At 40.4% G+C, this 20,977-nt stretch overlaps 2 protein-coding genes across 2 annotated transcripts in view; one reads left to right on the top strand and one right to left on the bottom strand.

Moving 5' to 3' along the window:
• The window catches only part of CHRM5 (cholinergic receptor muscarinic 5), a 52,726-nt gene that overhangs the window by 7,028 nt on the left and 24,721 nt on the right, over positions 1-20,977 (bottom strand). The gene's annotated exons all lie outside the window — the stretch shown is intronic.
• The window catches only part of AVEN (apoptosis and caspase activation inhibitor), a 100,909-nt gene continuing 83,690 nt past the window's right edge, over positions 3,759-20,977 (top strand). The window contains exon 1 of the mRNA XM_063334428.1: positions 3,759-4,111. Coding sequence (XP_063190498.1) covers positions 3,860-4,111 — 252 coding nt within the window. The 5' untranslated portion in view covers positions 3,759-3,859. The remainder of the gene's footprint in view (positions 4,112-20,977) is intronic.

Here is a 20,977-nt window from a genome sequence, read left to right as displayed (position 1 = left end):
ACCTAACTCAACAGAATTCTAGTTCAGGTATAGGCCTTGCAGCTTAGTAATACTCATAATATTGCACGTTGACCATCTGTACGCTTGGCTCTCTACAGCCTCCAGAGACAGTCTGGCAGCCAAGAATAACTGAAGAGCCACAGCAGTCCTAACAAGCCCCATGCAAGGAAAGAAAGTTCATCCTGGTTTTGCATTCTGCAGACTTCCCTCAAGCCAGAGCTGTCTTGATGGCTGGGCGCGCTGGCTTCACAAATCTTTACACAACCTTGAAGTGTAGGAATTCATTTAACAAGAAACAAAGGTGTGTGGAGCAGCTGCATGGCTGTGATAAGGTAGCTGAGCTGTGAGAGATGAATCTGCTACCTCATATGGCTCATGCTTCTTTTTCTATGAACAGTCAGAACAGTTGTTCTGCATGTCAACAGTTCTGTGTGATTAAATTTCTGAACGTGGCAGTGCAGTAATGAGTTTAGTGTGGCAACGTCAGGGGGCAGAGAGGGCCGGCTACTCTGCAAGGGAAGGTTAGCCACGGGTGGAGCATGATACCAAGACAGGTGGGAGCAGCGATCTCACCGAGAAGCTGGACGTAGAGAACCACGTTTGCCTCATGATCAGGGCCAGTGACAGTGATTAGGGTCTGACATAGTCCAGTGATTACACAGCAGGTCCAAGACCAAGCCAGGAAGCCCAGCCAGCAGGTCCGAGTCAGGATCAGAGTCAAGACTGAGGAGGTAGGAGACCAGATGCAGATGTTGCTGGTGGCCAGCTGCGATGTAGCACAGGCGAGGGCCGGCGGTACAGCCTCAGCTTAAAAGCAGTTCCCAAGGGAAAGGCGAGGGAGGCCCTTGCTTCTAGTTTCCTCACAACAGGTCTTATCAGCTGAGCAGCTGACCTTGGACTCAGCCAGCTAAACTCTAACATAGCCAACAGTGCTCCTAGAAGGGGGCTGCGCTCCAGGCCTTCACAGCTGTAGACCTGAATCACGGCCAGGGATCGTGACTTCTTTGCAAGTTGCAAGATTTCAGGAAAGGCTAGAAACGGTCTTAAAAAGGCACCAGCTATAAATTTCAGGCACGTGGATAAACCTCTACTCACTTCTACATTTGCCTAGCACCTGGGGTTGAGCAGCTGCTTAGGATGATTTTAGGAGATTGTTTGAACTTTCTGCCTTTTTTTTTTGCAGAAGATGACACTTTTCTCAGAAGAGAGGAGACTAGAAATTGCCTAGATGCTGTGCCCTGTAATGCTTTGCCTTTTGCTATAGGTAGCAAGTGTGTCCTCCTCTTAGGTCACTTATCCTCCCTAACACTAGGATTTAGGAGGAAAGACTGATTAAGATACCCCATGTGTATTGCAGATTCAGAGCAACAGGAGAAGCAGAAATTGTTGTTGTCCTGACACAATTGTTCTTGGTTTGAACAGACGCAGGCATGAGGAACGCTGGCAATATGGTATAGAAACTATAATTAATTTCTAAATAAAAAGCCCTCTCATTATTGTCCTGCAAAGCCTTCCCTCCCTAATGGGCTGTTTTATTGTGATGCCTATACAAATTAACAGTAACTAAGCTGCTAGTATGCAAAGATCCCTTCTTGGCATGTTGACCATTCTCATCATCTCTTCGTACTCTATCATCTTCTGTCTCACAGGTCTGTGTTAACACTTGGCGGTGTTACCTTTTGTTCTCTATTTGTGTATCACTCAAGGCAACAGTGCCTTTGAGTGGGGCTTCTGTGTGCTATGGTAACATAATTTATGTTAATTGTCTATCATAAGAGATGATAATAACAGGGAGATCAAAATTAAATTACAAAATCAAAATGCACATGTACAGTATCATGACTTTGCTATCTGTCTCATAATTATTGATGCATGAACTTCACGCTTGTGAGTTGTAATGATATTTGCTACTTGTTACCAAATATTAGCGATATTTTTTTCAATCTAGCTGTAAGTATTAATTAACGTGAGTTGTTAAATCTGTACATATAGTCGGCTTATAGTTATCTGCAGGCAGATTGTTCGTGTCACAGATTAATTGCACCACAGATGCAGGCACAGCTTGGGTTTGCCAGCTTTTATTAGCTCTAGCTCAGCACTGGGTCTGCCAGACCTGTGCTGGCTGCAGGAGGCATCATTTAGATGTCTTTGCAACGTGCTTGCCAGTGCTGCTCCCTGCTACTTGATTTATTTGCTTGTGTTGCGCTGGAGTCTTGCTAAGCTAATTTACTGATTTGCTGCACGCTATGCCCCAGAATTAAGCAGCGCTTAACCACAGGTAGTAGTGCAGAGACACTACAGCCCGTGATTTCAGAGTACGGGAGTTTTGGTCACATTTTGCTGTAAGGACTACTGGGTTTAAAAAACCTTCAAAACCAGATTGATGTTTTAATGTGTGTTGTCAAAAGACAGCCTGTGTGCTCAAGAGCTACTGAGCAAGCCTGCCGTTAGGGAACTGGTGAACTTCCTTGAGGAGAGCACGGGTGCCTGCCTAGTTCAAGCAGAGCAGGACAAACCCTCCTGGCTGTACAGCACAAGGCGGTTCCCATGTCCCTGCTTGCTCTGTGTCCTCAGAGCAAGATGCTCCTCCAGAGGCTGCAGAATCACGTCATGTGCTTCACATAGCGCAGGCTTGGGTGCGACGCCCTGTCAGCCCGGCTCGGTTGCTTTTTTCCCTCATTTCCTACAGAAAGATAACTCTGGGTCCTGCACTTGGGTCACAACAACCCCATGCAGCGCTACAGGCTTGGGGCAGAGAGGCTGGAGAGCTGCCCAGCGGAAAAGGACCTGGGGGTATTGGTCAACAGCCAGCTGAATATGAGCCAGCAGTGTGCCCAGGTGGGCAAGAAGGCCAACAGCATCCTGGCCTGTATCAGTAACAGTGTGGCCAGCAGGACTAGGGAAGTGATCGTCCCCCTGTACTGGGCACTGGTGAGGCCCCAGCTTGAGTACTGTGTCCAGTTTTGGGCCCCTCGCTGCAAGAAAGACATTGAGGTGCTGGAGCGTGTCCAGAGAAGGGCAATGCAGCTGGTGAGGGGTCTGGAGAGCAAGTCTTATGAGGAGCGGCTGAGGGAGCTGGGGTTGTTCAGCCTGGAGGAAAGGAGGCTGAGGGGAGACCTTATCGCTCTCTACAACTACAAATATGAAAGGAGGTTGTGGCAAGGTAGGTGTCTTCTCCCAATGACAAGTGATAGGACAAGAGGAAATGGCCTGAAGTTGCGCCAAGGGAAGTTTAGGATGGATCTTAGGAAAAAATTCTCCACCGAAGGGGTTGTCAAGCATTGGAACAGGCTGCCCTGGGAAGTGGTTGAGTCACCATCCCTGGAGGTATTTGAGAGACATGCAGATGCGGTGCTTAGGGACCTGGTTTAGCGGTGGACTTGTCAGTGTTAGGGTAATGGCTGGAGTCGATGATCTCAAAGTTCTTTTCAAACCCAAATGATTCTATGATTCATACGGCTTTAGCCAAGAGTGCTGTCTTCTAGACATTAAATGCATTTTTGTTTTAAATACATGTGGAAAGCTATTTGTTTTTCACTCCTTGCTCGCTGAGGCTTGCAGAGGGTACAAGGACAAACGTCGTGAGGTGCCCGCCAGGGCCTGGCCCCCGGAGCGGGGTGGACCGCGGGTCCCCGCCGCCGTGTCCGCCGCGCTGCTCCTTGACGGGCCGCAGGGGCTGCGCTCGGCGGCCGTAGTCCTGGCGCCGGCGCCGCAGGCAGGGGGAGCTGCTGAGGGCGCGGGCGCCGCCATTTCCCTCTCTCGCCCTCCGCGCGCGGCCTCTTTCCGGGAGTAGGCGGGGACCGGCGCGGCACAGGCCGGCCCGGCCACAGGCGGCGTGAGGGAAGGTCGCAGCCCGGCCATGCAGCCCGAGCGCGGCGGCAGCCGGCCCCGCAGGGAAGGTGGCCGGCACGGCCGGCGCAGGCCCGGCGGCGCGGAGAGGGCTGCCGAGCCAGCGACCGAAAGCAGCGGCGCGGACGGCCACGGCCGCGGAGGAGGCGGGGGCCGGGGAAGAGGCGGCGCTCACGGGCACCGAGGAGGCGGGGACCGGGGCAGGCGAGAACCTCGAGGCCGCGGGGCACCGCCGCCGCCTGCCGCCCACCACCACCGTAGGGTAAGCGTGAGGAGAGCCCGCCCTCCGCGGGTGCGGGGGGAGGCGGGGCCGCACGCGGTGGGGCCCGGGGCGGGGGCACAACCCTTCCCTCTCCTCCCCTGCTCCTCCCCTTGCCGAGGTGGAGCCAGGCCGGTGGCGGGGGGGGACGGCGGGGCTGGCAGCCTCGCCTGCCCGGTCAGCTCTGCGTCCGCGCCCGCTCCCGGCACCTGCCCGCTGTAGTGGAAACGTGGATAGGGGGATTTTTCCGGCCGCAATACGTTTATAATTTCGGGCTGAAAAATACAAGTCTCGTTTGAGTAACGCACCTGAAAGACACATCTGTGTTTGCAGACAGAGACGAGGGATTGCAGGGCATTTTTGGCACAGTTGATTAGAAGTTGAAATGAGCGTGTGTCTTGTCCAGCGTGTGGTACGAGCGAGGGGGAGATGGTAACAGCTCGTCTTACAGCATTGGTGTCTGTGATTCACGGGAACATGTTTTTGTCATTAATGCAAGTTGATGGTTGTGCTTTGACCAATTATAAAGTGTTTGAGCAGATTAAGAGTAGCACAGACGTGCCAAAGTGTGCCACAACTACACATTCAGTTTCCTGTGGAGATGTTAAAATGCCTTCTGTAGCCTACCGTGGTATGAGATCAACACTATGCCTTTAAAATAATTTCCATTTATAAATGCTTTGACAGGACTACATTCAGATTGTCTTGCTTCTGTTAGCCTTGTTGCAAAATAGAAATCATGGTTGTCCCTGGATTGGCAAAAAGATTAGGATGATGACCTAATATTGATTAGTGTTGGCAGCACTGTGAGTCCTAATGTAGATAGACCAGCTGCTACCCCATTTTCAGCATCAAGCTGATTAGATTCACTTTGACTTTTACGATGCCATAGCTTCAATTGGACCCAGACAGTATTTTATCTATATTAGAACTCCCATGGTTGCTGGTGGATTTGAAAAATGTAAAATATTCATCCCTCTTGTCACTGTATTTAGTTACATTTTAGTACTCGTGTTTTGGGAGATAGAAGATGCAGCTGGATTGGTACTGTTACCTAGAGTGCTGGTTGGTAATTTCACTTGTAAGTGATATAAATTGCTGAGATCATACTGGTGTGTGCAGATGGGTTTGGATTCTGAATGTGAAACAATAGTGCTACCTCATAAGCCGCAGAGACCCAAGGGGGAAATGCAGCACCGGTATTAGCTGAGGAAACTTCTATCCTGGAATGATTTTTTTCTAAGTCATTCAACCGTTTCTTACTAAGTTGAAATACGTTTATATCTGTGTTCCATCTGGTACTGTTGACCCAGCAGCACCCATTTCATAATTTAAAAGGTGCACTCAGGAAGGGACTCATGTTACATGTATGCATTTTTGTCTGTATTGTTGTTTGAAGTATTTCAGGAAGCAGTTAAAAATGTTTATTTTGGGGCAGCTTATAGTATGTTTTGCCTGATCACTGTGTTACTGACTTTGATATGCTCTTCATCTTAGTCTAGCACAGTGACTTAATTTATTTTTGGCCAAGGCTAATATGGATTGTATCTTTAAAAGTGAAGCAGTAGCTAGGATTTTCCCAGAACTCTACTAAAGAGTGGTTAAGCATAATGCACTTCTGCACTGGAGGCTTTTGATGTTAAGCACTGTCTGGTCTCTTAGCACACCTGGCACAAACCTTGTGTTTAGCAGTTTGGAGGGGACTGGCTCCCAGCAATCCAGCCATAGCATCAACAGCTGTGCCAGCCTGCAGCTGCTGCTGTCTGGTGTTACCTCTGAGCCAGTCTTATCGTTTACCACTTCTGAAACAGGGAAGACCTCTTTTGTCCTCCTCTTTCTTCCATCTGCGTGGTCAGACAAGCTCTCTTGTACTGCCTTTGATGTGTGCTGAACCACGTTTTCAGAACAGATTCATCTCTCACCTGGCAGGAAATTACCCCTTTTTAGTCACAGTTCCTTAGGGTTCTTTCTGTTTTACACAAGTGCACCAGCTCAGTGAGAGGGTGCTTGACCCAGAGTAAGCGGTTTGTGTGAGAGGAAACCCTGCTGTCTTGCAGCACCAGCGGTCAGATCTTCTTAAGTGGTGATGTGTAAACTGCAAGCCTGGAGAGCCAGGTAATAATAGGGGGAATGTGAGTGGTTTTATCATGTTGCTTTCCTTACTGTGTGCTGAGAAGCTGCAGTCTTCTCTGAAAATCTCCTTTCTTTTTTCAAATGGGCCTTGAAGAGAAGGGAAGCTAACAACACTGTAATTTTGTAATATACAGAATTTCAAGGGCAATTCTAGCCCTTTTGCCTTCTAGGGTAAAAATTATGGAGGATTACACTCTGCATTTCCACACCGCTGGTGTCAACTTGGCATTTTGGAGGAATTTTCCTACTAGATAGGGATCGTTTTAGCATTGTATAATCAGGATTTAGATGACCCGGTATTATTTCCTGAAAATAATTTTAAATCTAGGTTCTTAAATAGTTTAAAAGCTATATTAAATTTATAATTTTATTTATTTATACCCCATTTGTTTATAAAACTATTGCTGCTAATCTTGATATTTAAGTAATTCTTTATTGCTGGAGATTTAGTTGTTGCCTGGGAAGTTTCTTCTTTATTGTGTCTTCAATTATGAAAAGCTTTATGACAAAATCTACATCAAATTGTATTAAAGTAACTGGATTTGCATTTGTTGAGCCTGCTATGGGCAGAGCAGTAAAATGGAAGTAAAGTTAGAGGTGAATGGGTTCAGTAATTTGTAGTAAGAGTGCTAATAAAACCAAACTTAATTAAAAACTCTTGGAAATATAGTGAAGTAGAAATTGGCATTAAATTGCATAATACTTTGGCAGCAATATTTCATCTTTAGTTACATTCATTTAAAACCATGATTCATCTTAAATTTTGTGTTTCAGATGTTTTAATTTAATGGTTCCTATGCTTGTGTTTGTAGCTCCCGGAGGACGTTATTCCTGACCTGTACAACAGGGAGAAGAAAGTGTACTGGTGGCACGTTTGGTTCTCCTTTTTTTTTTTTTTTTTTTTTTTTGTGGACCAGTGAAGGCTGGAGACTGCTTTACATGTTTTACAGTACTGTAAGAGTACTGTAATTCTTTGGTTTTAGAAATGGGTGACCTGCTGTGCTACTTGCAAAGCCTGTCAAGACGCAGTACTTGCTGAGTCAGTTCTCCCCTCCTCTGCTGGGTGTTAATCTAGAATGAGATCAAGGTGCTAGTGGTTTATAAATAATTGACTTGCTTATACCTGGCATGGTAGATCCAGCTGTGGATCAGAGTCTTAAAGATGAAAGCTTTCATGATTTCTGTCAGCTGTTGAGGTGATAGCTCTCTAAAGAACTCCCCAGCTCCGCTCTTGAAACAAGATGCTGCCTGTCAAACATCGAATTGGTTTAGAAACTGTGAGGAAAAGTGTTCTTATTCCTGTCAAGAGGAAAAAGGATCTTGCACTTGTTAGGTCTTTTTGTAACTAGTGTGCATGTTGATTTAACTGGCTTGATTACTGAAGATTTTGCGTCCTCCCTTCAAAAGTGAATCCAAGTCTAATTATGACCGGCTGGTTTACCAAATGGCAGATTTCTTTATACATCTGTCATCTTGAGTAATTTTCTGTTGTTTCTGTCTGCTTTAACTCATCTATTCTATGTTAAATAAATAGAACACATTTGCAATTATTCATTTTTAGTCAAATAATGTGGAATTATAATGCTTAAAAGGTCCGATTGACATTAGCCTGATGTTATCTCCCACTCTTATTCTAGCTCCTCTGACTTGCTCCAGATTAATATTTTATGGACTGTCGGAATTTTTAAATTGCTCTTCTATGAAAACAAAATTAAAACCAGCTATTAAAACAAAAACAACTTCCTGAAGTTGTGGACAAGATACCGGGTTTTATTTTGGTGGTGCTTGACTACATCCTTTTGTGGGTGGTTTAAGGAGACTTACTTTTGTCCTTTATGTTTATTATATTTGCAGTTTACAAAGTATTCTTTTAACTTTGTTTGCAGTGTGTATGTGATGTCTGCTATTACTTCAGTGCAGTTTGAATTGTCAGGTCTGTTTCAATGTTCCTTTTTTGGCTTTGGGCATTGGTTGCAGTAAACATTTTATTGTTAAAGAATGGAGGTAATCAGCTTAATTTTAGTGCAGTCTTTTTTACTTATGTTTAGCTTCAAGATGATATCACATTTATTTAGTGTTTATTATATCTTCATTCTTGTGGTCCATGCACATGTAGAACTGATCTAATGGAACATCTAATGCATCGGATCAGCATCAGATAAGTCTTTCCTAATTAGCATGAGCTAAATGTTTACAGTCTAAGCAACTGCAAAAAGCAATCTGTTCACAGGCATGGTAACAAAAGTTTGGATTTTTCAAATACAGATACATTTGACTTATTTTAGAACAGTGTAACAGAGCTTGTGCAGATTTCTGGATCTTGACCACAATAAATCTTTTTATGTTTTATGTTAATGTTCTCAAAAGCAACTAGGAAGAAACTTACTTAGATTAATGTACATCAGCTTGTGAGCTCTACTTAATTACTAATGAGGTGCGAAGAACTTCCCTTCTCAGGAGTTTCTCTACTGTGATGAGGTGTGAAGAGACACCGATTGTGAATGAAGTGTGGATTATTTTATTTTGAGTGTATTGATTTAGATTAAGCTTCTTGAAAAGTGTGTGAACAAGGGGCTGGAAACTTCTTTAGGGTTGGTTCAGTGTCAAACTGGTGTTTGTTATGTGGGATTCTGCGAGGCTTCGTTCTGTATCTGTTCACGTTTTTATTTATAATCTTGATGAAGGAGTAAAATACACAGTTAAAATTTGCAGGCAGTGATAAAGTGGAGGGGTAAACAGGAGGGTGGAGCATAGGACACTGTCTCAACAAACTGAAGGAGAAGGAGCCTGCAGTAAGGTGTAATTCAAGGTCAAATATAAGACAACTACATTTACATAGGAAAAATCTGTAGAGGTGTGTGTGACTGGTTAAGCTACACAGAAGTTCCCTTTATAGAAGGGAACTAGCAGTTTAATGGATGAGACAGTATCAGTGCTATCACACTAAAGAACTGGTTCTACTTTTGCAAGATTTGGACCATCTGGGGAAAGTTCAGAGGGAAGGGATGAAGAAGGATGTGAAGTCTAGAGGATATGACCTAGGAGGAAACACTGAAGGACCTGGTTCTCTCTCTCTCTCTCTTTTTTTTTTTTTTTTTTTTTTTTTTTTTTTTTTTTTTTTGTCTGGTGAGGAGGACACTCTGGGGGGGCCTGGATAACAGTGTTCCATTATGTAGAAAAGTTGCCACAAACAGATCCATTTTAGGCAGGACAAGAACAACACCACTATTAAAAAGGAGGATGTTTAATTTGGGAACTGAAAAATTGTGACTGAAAGGGCAGATAGATTGTGTGATGCATTGTGTAGGAAGTATACGGAGATCAGTACAGAAAAATATTGTCAGAGGTTTTAAAAGAGTATGGTGAAGGTTACTGAGCCTACTCAGTAGAGCTGCTGCATATCCACTTGTGACAACCCTATTTTTTTAATTTTATTTTTTCAAGGCTGTCTTTGCAATGAAAAAGAAAAATGCTTTTTACCCAGCCAAAGTTAATATATTCTTTTCAGTTTCTAGACATTAGAGAAACCTGCTTTTCATAGCGCTGGGGACTGCAATATTTCATAATAATCCCTGATTGTTTAGCATGGGACGGTTTAGTGATATTTATTGTTATTCCTTCATTGTATTTTACCAACTTCCCTGCTGATTTAACTTGAGACACTTGCACTGAACGCATCCCATTACACAGGTGAACACGCAGCATCATTGCTCCATAGCAGCTTCATGTCTGACTTTTTTTTTAACTTCCTTGGAAAGAGCTTTGGGTTTTTATAGTTTGGATGGCTGTGCATTTCTGTCCTCACGTACTTAAATGCTTTTATTCCTCTTTTTCCCCTCAAAGTCTCTGGGGTAGTAATTTGGTAACTTTCAAACAAGTTGTCCTGAAATTTTCTAGATTAATGAGATAACTTTATCAGCTCCATATTTTGTTAATAGTGTGAAACACAACTTTCAGTCATTACCTTACTTAGATTTAATTATCCCATAAAATGGAGTGGATTTTATTCAGAGGAAACATAAAATGGTAATACCTTGAATATTGGAGAAGCTCTTCCGAGAGCTTCCCATCGTATTTAACTAAACGTTTTAGAGTTTAGGGAAGAACGAAAACCACGGATTTAAGAATCCGTCTATTTTAAAACACGTTTTGGGGATGAAGCCATGCCGGTAGCGGCCAGTAGGTGGGGTGGGCAACCTGCCCCTGGTGGCTTCATGCGGGCACAGAGAGCGCCTGCACCCAACGATGGAGAGTAGGGAAGGATGTGTGCGCATCGTGGGGCGGGAATGCTGTTCTCGTCCCAGGGTGATGTTTTCTGAACGTACAGCGGAATGGATGAAAGTCACATGTAAGTATGAGGTGTTAGGACTTGCTACTGGGTGTTTGTTCCAAACACAGCTCTGAAAGGAAAGTTATTTGTAGGCAGGGAACACTTAGTAACTCCGAGCTAAAAATCTTGTGCTACTGGGGTGAGTAGTTGGTCCTGGAGAGCGTCGTACAGGGTCTTGTATGGGTACATCAAGTGAGAGATAGTAGGTATATATGTGAAAAATAAACAAATTTGTAGAAGTGATGAAATTTGATTAAAGAATTATTCCATACAGTACTGCTGTTCTTTTCCTCACAAAAGTAACTGAGTAGTTTCAGGAGCCTTGTTACGGGTTTCCAGCCAGTCTAATGGTGCTGCACAGCATTTTGTAGCTATCAGAAGGTTTCACTGTATTTTATAGAAACAAAAAATTGCTGATCATTGATTCTTTGGTAATTTAGAGCCTTATAAAAAGTACAGAGGAGTATTTCTTATAGGTTTTCATAATCAAAGGATTTCAGGCCCGTGTGATTTGGTTTTCTATGGTGTGGCATAGAGGGGTATTTTTATGTGGTTTTTCTTTTCTTTCTTTTTTTTTTTTAATTTAAAAATAAGGCTTAGGTAGACTTAGTAATAGATCCTGCTGGTAAAACCCATAAATCTGCTGGAGTGTGTGAGAAACTTGCCTCAAGGTCCTGTTTCTATTCCTGCTTCACTTTTCCCAGAGGATAACCATACAGTTACAGACTGTACAGACTCTGTCTTTAACCCCAGAATAGCCAGGGTCTCTGTTTTGCCAGGATCTCTGTCTTGTGGAGAACAGAGTGATGATTCTGGGGCACAGCTCTTCCTAGGCTACTGCTCTGCCACTGGCATTTTGTGAGGCCTTGAGCTTTTTCTGATTGCCTGGGTTCTGGTGTGGGTTTTTTTTTATTTTTGCTTTCTTTATTCTGTTTCAGTCTGTATTACTCAGATTATGCTGCTTTGCTGGCTTTACTGATCTATTATGTTCCTGTTAATTTCTAACAGTAGGTGGCATGCCCATGGAAGCAACAGAAGCTCAAATGATCCCATACTCTTTATTTCTTTTCCTTCTACTTCACCCTAATTGTTAGCAAGGGTGTTAAAAGATTACTGTCTCAGAGTAAAATTTATTTGTAGAGGTAAAATTCAAAAATTAATTGTGCTAATGAGAAAAGTTGTTCCTTCAGTATTTTGTCATGGTTCTTCGTTTTTAGAGGTACTGTTAAGGATGGGGTTTTTTTTGGCGCAAATTTGCCTTGCGAGATTACACTCGAGTGTAATACTGGTGTACTCAAAGTGGTTTCCCTCCTGATGGAACTACAGTTGAAGTTGTCCACGAGTTGTCTAGACAGCTGAGCACTGTTTAGAGCTCACCACTGCGAAATGGTTGCAATGTTCTCCTGCAGTTAGTGTTGTGTATGCAGCTAGGGCTGGCAACTAGTGCAAACTGTTGCAGGTAAAGATATGATGTGCACATAAAATCCTGGGTTCATAGTGCATCCCAGCAAGCACAGCCTAATCCTCCTTTACCTTGTTGGGAATTTCCATGCATTTGTACTTCCAGCAAGTTCTAAATGATTTTTAGAGCTTCTTCACAGTAGCGTTAACTGCAGGATCAGAGCATCATTGTGCAGTAACTCTTACTTTTTAGAATTATACTCTAGATCAATGGCAAAATAAAATGACATTTTAACATCTTGTTTTTCTAAGTTTGGTATTAGGGCATTGAGGACCTTTGGCAGTGATTCTTCACTACTTTGTCTTATGTTCCATGTTGGGTTTATGGAAGCACGTTCTTTAAGGCTATTCGGAAAAGTATTTTTCAGAGTATTTTCCCCCCACTCCCCTCCAAAAAAATTTGTAGGTGAATGAGGAAGGAGTGTATGAGGTTTGAGCGGTGATCTCTAAAATGTGTGTAGTAAGTTGCATTCAGATTTGATATACAAAGAACAACGGGGTTTTTTTGAGTGAATGCAAAGACAGTTTTTTGAAAACATCGATGCTACTATACTACCCTGGTGTAGTTATAAAACAGTTTCATCAAGATGATTTAAAAATGAAACACCATTCCTGCTTCTTGAGCCTCTCAAGAGGTTGACAGTCACAGAATAAACATGGAGATACAATACACCGTGGAGTTTTTTGTGAGCACTTGATAGGTTTACATCCGTTCATATAGAATTATTTGACCCTTGTTTAATGACAGGCTTTTTACAGATGTTCTGTCTAGGTAGGCATCATGGTTTTTTCTTCAGCTGTAAACAGGTTTGAACATAAGAACTTGTCAGGATCTATAGACTTTTTCTCCTGTTATTTCAGGTTGTTTTTCTGCAACTCAGTGATGCTTTCTGGAGAGGAAGCTTTGGATGCACTCTTATCTACAAGTTACATATTGTAGATGTCATAGTCACATGACTAATCTGTTTGAATTACCCATAAAACATTTTAAAAATCAAGGAGAGAGAAATATTTTTTGCTATTGAAGTTAGTAAGCTCCTAGAATGATACTTTGTGAGCGCTGGAGCCGTAACAGTTTTATGTAAAAACTTCAAGAACAAATCTCCTGTGTGCTTCATGAGATGTTTTTCCCTTTAACTGGAGCATCATTCCTGTTATGCAAAACATAGGTTTCAGAATAGGATGTCTCTCTTGGCTAATTCTATCTTTAGCTAATGCAAAGTGATGAGTTCCAGTATCTAACATTTATGAAGCAGTCGTAGGATTTCATCTCTCTTTCAAAAATTCTCATCCTGTACAATAAAAACTAAAAACTTTTTTCTTCATGCTACCTGTTCTCTCAGCTGCCCTTTCTGCTAATTAAGCTTCTCTTCAGCTTTGGTAGATCTCTCTAAAGGTCACCAATAAAGCAAACTAGTGAAGAGAATTACTCTTTGGAGGGATTTTATTTTCCCTTTTCATGAAAGAACCTCTCTTGAGGTTCTTCCTTCCTTGGTCTATTAGCGTTTTCCTTCAAGTTGAAAAAACGGTTTATAATAGAAACTCAAACTGGTTTATAATAGAAACTTGAATTTGTACTGGAAGAGCTGTGATGTCTAGGCAAGCAATAAGGAAGTAAGTTGTTTCAGTTAATGGAGGCAATGCTTAAAAATCACTGGAGGCTCACTACAAACTCATCAATAGGTAAGTATGCCCATATGAGAAGACTGTGAACATAGGAACATATCTGTATTACCTCATGCCCATTAATACTTTTGAAGAAATTATTTTTAACTTTCTCTGTCATGTGTGTCACTGTAACGATGGAATAGATATAATATTTAGCAAGACTGTTTAATCTTAGTACTACTGTTGAAAAATCATGAAGTGCAATACACAAAATATTAAATATAATTTTTTTTTTGTCTTTGTATTTCATTAGGTATAGTCTGGAAAAAAATAAAGCATAAAAGCAAAAGGATTTGCAAATACCTGTACTGATTTGTCTAAGCTGACTGCCAAGAATTGCCATTAAGTGACTTGTACAAATGCTTATTCTCTGTTGAATGATTGGAAGGGGAAAAATCTAAATTACGTGAAACCCTGAAGGAGGAAGTATAATGAAAAGTGGTTTAATTATTTTCAGTGAGACAGCAAAGCAGATTGATGCACTTTTCAATAATAATTGTTTATTTTCTTGCCTTAGTGTATCCTTTGTTAGCCACTGAAAATGCTGTTTATGATGCAGAAAAATTGTCTCTTAGTGAAGTAATGTATTATTTTCAGCTCTTTCTCAAAACATATAGCAAAATCATCCTTGTGCCTGCCAGTTTACATTAGAAACCGCTTGTGCATAAGGTTACAGAGCCATTAGCACTGACGCTTTTTTGCAAAAAGGCAGTCAGTGGACAGACAGAGCCTGTTTTAGATACAGAGAGTGCACAATCAATTTGCAGTGAGTAATGAAGCGAAGGATTTGGAGAATGTGGAGAAATGGAACAAGTTCAAACTGTGGTCTGTTTTCTTCCCAGTTTAAATACAAAGTGCAGTCAAGATTTTTTTTCACTTCTCAGATAAGTTACCTGCCATTGGACTTCAGATAAGTTTTGAACTGACTTTCTCTCAATTCCCTTTTTTCAGTCCCTTTGGACTTTATGTAAAACCATGATATTGTCATAAAGATAGAGCAGGAAAGAAAGAATCACGTGAAGTGTTATGGTTTTTTTATTTTAATTTTTTGTGTGTGTGTGTGGTAGTTGGACATCTGCATGGCGCATAGGCCACCAGCTTTTTGAGTTCTCCTGCCAGGAGTGTCCAGGTGCTGTACAAAGTAGAATAGGTCTGGCTGAGAGAGCAGGCTAGATCACTCTGCAATCAGAGTATGTAGAGTCACTGTATTCTCACGGGATGTGGGAATGCAACTTGAACTGCATTTGTGCAGAGAAGGTAACTGAATTTATTTTCACTTTCTAGATAAAATGCTGTAGTTCTGCAGTAGCTGAATAAGTGTGGATTGTGTTTATTTACACTGTCTTTTTGAGCTGCTTTGTTTTGGCATTCCCCTCTCTTACACCCCAGCCTCCATCTATTCTCAGGTCATTTCAGGACAAACAGAACTATTTTTGCTGGAGAAAGTTTCATGTTCCAGAACTGTACAGTTATGATGTTAGTTGTTAGAGGTTGTTGATAAATTATCGTATTTCTGTTGCCTGCAGTGGACTACTGCTTTGAGACCAAGTGCACGCCACACATTGGTGGTATAAAATTTTGCCTCTGACCTACGTGAGTCAGGAGAGTGTGATGTCTCTACACTTTTTTTAAAATCTGTGTTATGTTGATATTCTGATAGACAGAATCCCCAAACATGTTCATCATTAATTCTCAAGCCATAGTATAGCAGTTGGAGGACATACTCCTCTGGGAGCTATACTACTACCTGTACCATCTTTGAGCTTCTACCAAAAGAACTTCAAAATGGGGGGTGTGGTGTGTTGCTGCCTTTTGTTTTGGAGGAGCATCACAGAGACACATTACCCCTCATACAGCTATATTTCGGATTACCGTGCAGGTGGATTCAACGCGAGGCTATCTCTCTTGGAACCAAACCCACCACAAATCAGATGTTTGGCAGTAATTTGCTGTGTTATGGGACAGCATGCTGCATGGTGCCAGAGGGAACTCCAGCCGATTAGTTCCTCTTTTTTGCTGAGTTTGTCCTAGGGAGGAGGCTACTGACTTGTGCAAGGGAAGTTGATAATGAGTGGCTGCTTTTTTTCACCTCTTGGGTATACTGTCAGGGAAATCGTGCATTGATTATGAGTTAGGGATTGCAATCTCTAAGTTTGGAAACATACCTGTGATGAATTACTTTTTTTTTCTCGTTTCCCCTGTCCCTGCATCACTATCATGACTCTGTGGTTTGCAGACACCTATGAAAATGGAAAGGAGAAAAACTGGGCTTCCTCACTGAGCAGTCCACACATTTTTTAAGGCATTGAAAAGACAAGGAAGAAGAGGGGTTTTGGTGTCTGTTTATCAAGTGGGTAGTTTGTACTCTGTGTTTTTTCTATTTTTCCACCGTTTAAAGAAAGAAAGAAATTTTAGTATTGGTCTCAGAAATGCTGTTTAAAACCCTGGGAGTTGAGGATAGTATCTTTTTGATGTAACATTGCTGTAATATGTGGTGGTTTTTTTTCTAGTGTAACTTGATTTTTTTTTTAATTATTGTTATTCAATATGTATATGCTGCTTGCTTGTTCCTTGATATGTGATTTTGCATTCAGCTTTATAGTTATGCATTTTGTTTGCATGTTAGGCGATCTGCTTTTTATCCTTAGTATCTTTTATAATTTATTGTTCATTGATTTACTATGTGGCTGTTCATTGGTCCTAAAAATTATCCCTTTTTGACCCCCCTTTATGAAAATATCGCCAAACGGGGCTATTTGTAACTGCAGTCTTACTGTTTCGTCGTGCCACACCATAAATGTAATAGTGCAACTTAATTTCAAAAATGCATGATGACTGGATCTGCCAGTTTTTGGACAGAAGGGTAATAAAGATGCCAGTTTTTTCAGTAGCACGTGAAATTCTAATTAGGAAATGGCAGTATATTAGTAACGAAAGATGAAAAACTTAGGGACTATGCTACTGACAGTTGCAGAAATAGTGAAAGGGAGAAGGTAAGCAGAATGCTGTCCTTTTGAATTTCTTATATAGTACCCTTTTAGGGCTTCACTTTAGTAGAGTTTCTCCTTTTATAGCTTTAATTTTCATTATGTGAATATTTTTGTGTTTGTAATATGCTGTTATTATGTGATAGTTGATCTGAAGAAGTGACAGATGTTGGGTGTTCTAACTTAAATCCAATATAGCATTTCCCACTGTGAACCAAAGATCAATACTTGTATACTGAACCTCTAAAATGATGCATTACACGTCTCAGTGACTACCTGAAAGCAGTAACTGAAAAAGGGTACTAAAGCCAGTCACAAATGTTCTAAAATTCATGTTGAAAGTTTTACCAATCAACACAAATATTTGTAGCAAAGTATCTATATATTTTTTAATTTTTGTTTAAAAAATATGTGAATTTGACAAAGAACACTTGTGCGTCCATGTGTATTATGTGGAACAGGAACAGTAATGGTGAATCTGCAAGTCTTTAATGGAAAGAGAAAACAAAATTGGCTTTAGAAAAACAAGTTTAGCGTTGCAGGAAATTAAAGCCAAGGATATGGCTTTACCAGTACACTTAGCCAATCTAGCAGATAACTGCTGCCAGATATGAAGGAAGGACCTGCTTCTCAGATCCCATGTTTCATGGCATGGTTCCAGCCTATCTAACCATTATTTGTGCTTGTCTGATTCTGCTGTGAACTGATAGAAGGAACTTAGGCTGGCAGAAGGTTAACAGTAGGAAAGAGAAGAAAACTTATTATTTTTCTGCCAGTTTAGGTGTACGGTTTCAAAGAATACTGTTCTGTTTGGTGTCTTTCCGAATTTTTTCTTATTTAATGCTGTGCCAATTGAAAATATAACAGCGTGAGTAAATATCACTAGTTATTTTTATGTTTTGAAATCTGTAGAAAAATGTCTTATTCCTCATGTGCTTTCTTTTTTACAAAATAGAAGCATTTAAAAAAACCTAAACTTTTAACTTGGTACTAAACATTATCAAATATTTTTGAATTTAAAGGTAGGAAATAGTTATCTTGTTATTCAAATGTAACATAAGTTATGGAGAACTCTCTTAATTCTTAATATAACACAGCTGAAATCTTCCAAAAGCTTTTGTTTGTTTGGTTGGTTTTTTTGTTGTGGCAAAAAATGTGTCTATTGAGAAACTTTGTCACGTATTTTTCCTTTCATGAGAAACCGTGAAGCTTCTTCAACATGTTGGTTTTGATCTTGGTAGAGAGTTGCTCATTTGTGTTGGTTTTGTTCTAAAACCGTGTGCATGTAGGGGATATTAAATACACATTAGACTTGTCTGTGTGTAACTGAGGTGTTCTCTAAACTTTACTCTTGTGAGCAGCCTTTGTTAAGTCTATGAAATAACCTTTGTGGGTTAGGGTCAAGACTCAAATTTTTCTCTCTTCTGCAGATGTATGCTGCTTTCAGTGAGTTTTTTACATAATTTGTCATAATTGGTCATTGATATGGTTGCAAAAGTACAAAGCTTTTCAATACATATCAGTTTATAACATATCTTTGTTGAGTGAGGCTGTCTTACTCATTGACTTATGAAGACTAGCAAAATATCCTTTAAAAAGTCTGTTACTGAGCTTTTGAGGTGATTATGTACCCTCAATAAACTTTGATTGCCTGATGTTGCAGAATTTCTCGTGTGTTATTTGCAAGTTATTGTTAAAGCTGTTAATACAACTGCTTTTACAATTTCAGAAGTGCTAGAGTAGAAGAACAAAATGAAACACTTAGAATTAGGTATACTATTGGAGGTTTTCGAGCCCTGAGTGGACAAAGCCCCAACCTGCTCGGTCTGATTTCAGTTTTGACCTTCTTTTGAGTAGGTAGTTAGACAAGATGACCTCTTGCAATCCCTTTCAGCTTGGATTAGTCTATAATACTGTGACATTAACGCATAAGAATTGAATCAATTTCAGAATACATCAATTTCTCATGCCGCTCGGGATACTTCTATTTAAGAATGGCAGATTTTGTAAGAACAAATAATTTTCTGTAGAAATTTTCCTTAATCTATCCAGAATACTAAGTATAATTTTGCTTTAGAATATGACATACAACATTCACATATGTGGATCCATATGTATGCAGTGTATAAACCCCCTGACTTTGGCAAGTACATCCTATACATAGTAACAATCAGTAATCTAAATGAAAATGCTATAACCTTTTTGGCAATATACTTACTTTGTAAGGCTTTCTTGAAGCCTGTTATTTCTGTCATTTTATGTTTGCACTCATATTTTTGACTGAATGTTTGTAAGAAAAACAGTCAGTTTTCTTAAGTTACTGTCAATTTGAACATAATAGGGCTGCCAGGTTTTGTGCAGGTCCATGTGACAATTTTGTATAAATTGCTTGATGAATTTGCATAGTTGCCAGTAACTTTCATATCATCATTTCCACTGAATTAAAGAAAAAAAATACAGTTAATTTTCTGTTGGTGAAAATGTATTGGCTTGGCAAGTTTAGAAAATCAGAAGTCTCTTTATCTATAGACAGCAGCCGGACAAGCTTCCTCCAGGCTCTTTGCTCACAGCATGGCTCAGCATCATGGAGGGGAGGCAAAGGACTGCTTCTACAGTTTACAGTTTGTTGGTTCTCTACTGAGTTTCCCAATTAGTGCAGAATCATTGCTGAATTTATAATGATAACGTTCTCACAACAATACCCCATAAAGATCCTTCAGTTTGGAGTTATAGTCTAAATGAGTAGAGCTGAATTGTAGCTGGGGGCTTTGTAGTTTGGAAAATGGTGTATCTAATGAGTGAAGTCTCGAAATACGCGTTTTCCCAAATAAATACTTGACAGGCTTTACCAAGTTTCCAAGTTGGCTTCTAATGTTAGACAATAGGGTTTTTGAGACTTTCTTCCTGTGAATGTACATTTCATGGTTATTAAGTTTATTTATCTGTGAGTCAACAGCTTTCAAACTGGGTCTTTAGAAGCTGCAGTACAGAACTGCAGCGGCGTGTCGTAGAGGTTGGTTCATTTTGCCCCTGTAAGCCACCCGTTTGAAGGATCATGCAGCTAATCATGTTCTAGCAGGTTACAGAGCTATTTCTGAGATAGCAGTGGAAAGTGAACATCAGAATTTATGGATTCTTTTCTAACTCTTTGAAAGGGAAGCTAGTCTGCCATTTAAATCCGTAGTTACAAACAAAATAACCAACCTCTCTGCCTGTGGGTCTTTTTTTTTTTTTTCTTCAGGCTCAGCGAGTCAAAGGGAGACATTGAGCTCCTAATAGAAGCTGTTGTTCCAATTCAATGAGGTGTAAGATTCGTACAAAATATGGCTATAGCTTGTGGAAATATTAATAATGATCTGTGAGAAAGATGAAGTATGACTTGTAGCCTCCTGGTGCTTGATCATGTTATAACTTTACTGAGTGCAAAGAATATTTTAGAGGTTTTTTTTTTCAGTTAAACAGTTATGAGAAAATAGTCTCTTTCATTTGAAATTTTTAGTCAGTTCCAATTACTTGCATCTCATGGATAGAATAAGCAGGAACTTTGAAGCAAAATAATTTGGTGGGCAAGATTATTATATTTACTTTTTCATTGCTACTTTGGTCAGACTTGTGAATATGTTGTCTATTGAAAACAATTCAGTATAGTTAAGCTAGCAGCTCACTTTTTGGCCGGTGTTGCTGAGTATTATTACAAAATAGTCTTTTCTGTCTCTGAAAGAAGCTATGGTATCTTACGGTATCACTGCGTGAGGAAAATCTTACTTTTCAGGGAGATATACAAATCTTTATCTTTCATTTACTTTTCTAAAATCTAGATTGAGAGTACTAAATAAGGATAGTTTAGGGGATTGTATTCCACTCTTACTTCATACTGACCTTTTTATGTTGTTCTAACATGCTCTTTTTTGTCTATACAGAAATTTATCATCAATGTTTCTAGGTAGGCAGAACAATGTGTTGGCATGCTTCATGAGATTTTCCCAGATAGTGAAGTTATGTATATAATATATTGACAGACATGCTTACCTTGTCAATTCACTGTTGGTATTTTATTTTTTTTTCTTTTTTTAAAACTAAATTACTGTTTGTCTACATCACTGTGAATTGCATTTCGAATTCTGTCATTGAATTTCATCTGTCTGTCTAGGTAACTTCATAAAGATAACCTGTATTATTTCTTGTAGGTAAGGACGTCTTGATTCTAAACACCTACAAACTTGCATCAGTATTGATAAAATTGCGCTAGTACTTTATGTTTTGTAAAATAATAGCATTAATAAATGCATT

This window comes from Chroicocephalus ridibundus, chromosome 4, assembly GCF_963924245.1.
Source record: "Chroicocephalus ridibundus chromosome 4, bChrRid1.1, whole genome shotgun sequence".
Classification (NCBI taxonomy): Eukaryota; Metazoa; Chordata; class Aves; order Charadriiformes; family Laridae; genus Chroicocephalus; species Chroicocephalus ridibundus.
The sequence above is the reverse complement of the archived record's forward strand: the minus strand, read 5'-3'. Positions and strand labels throughout refer to the sequence as shown.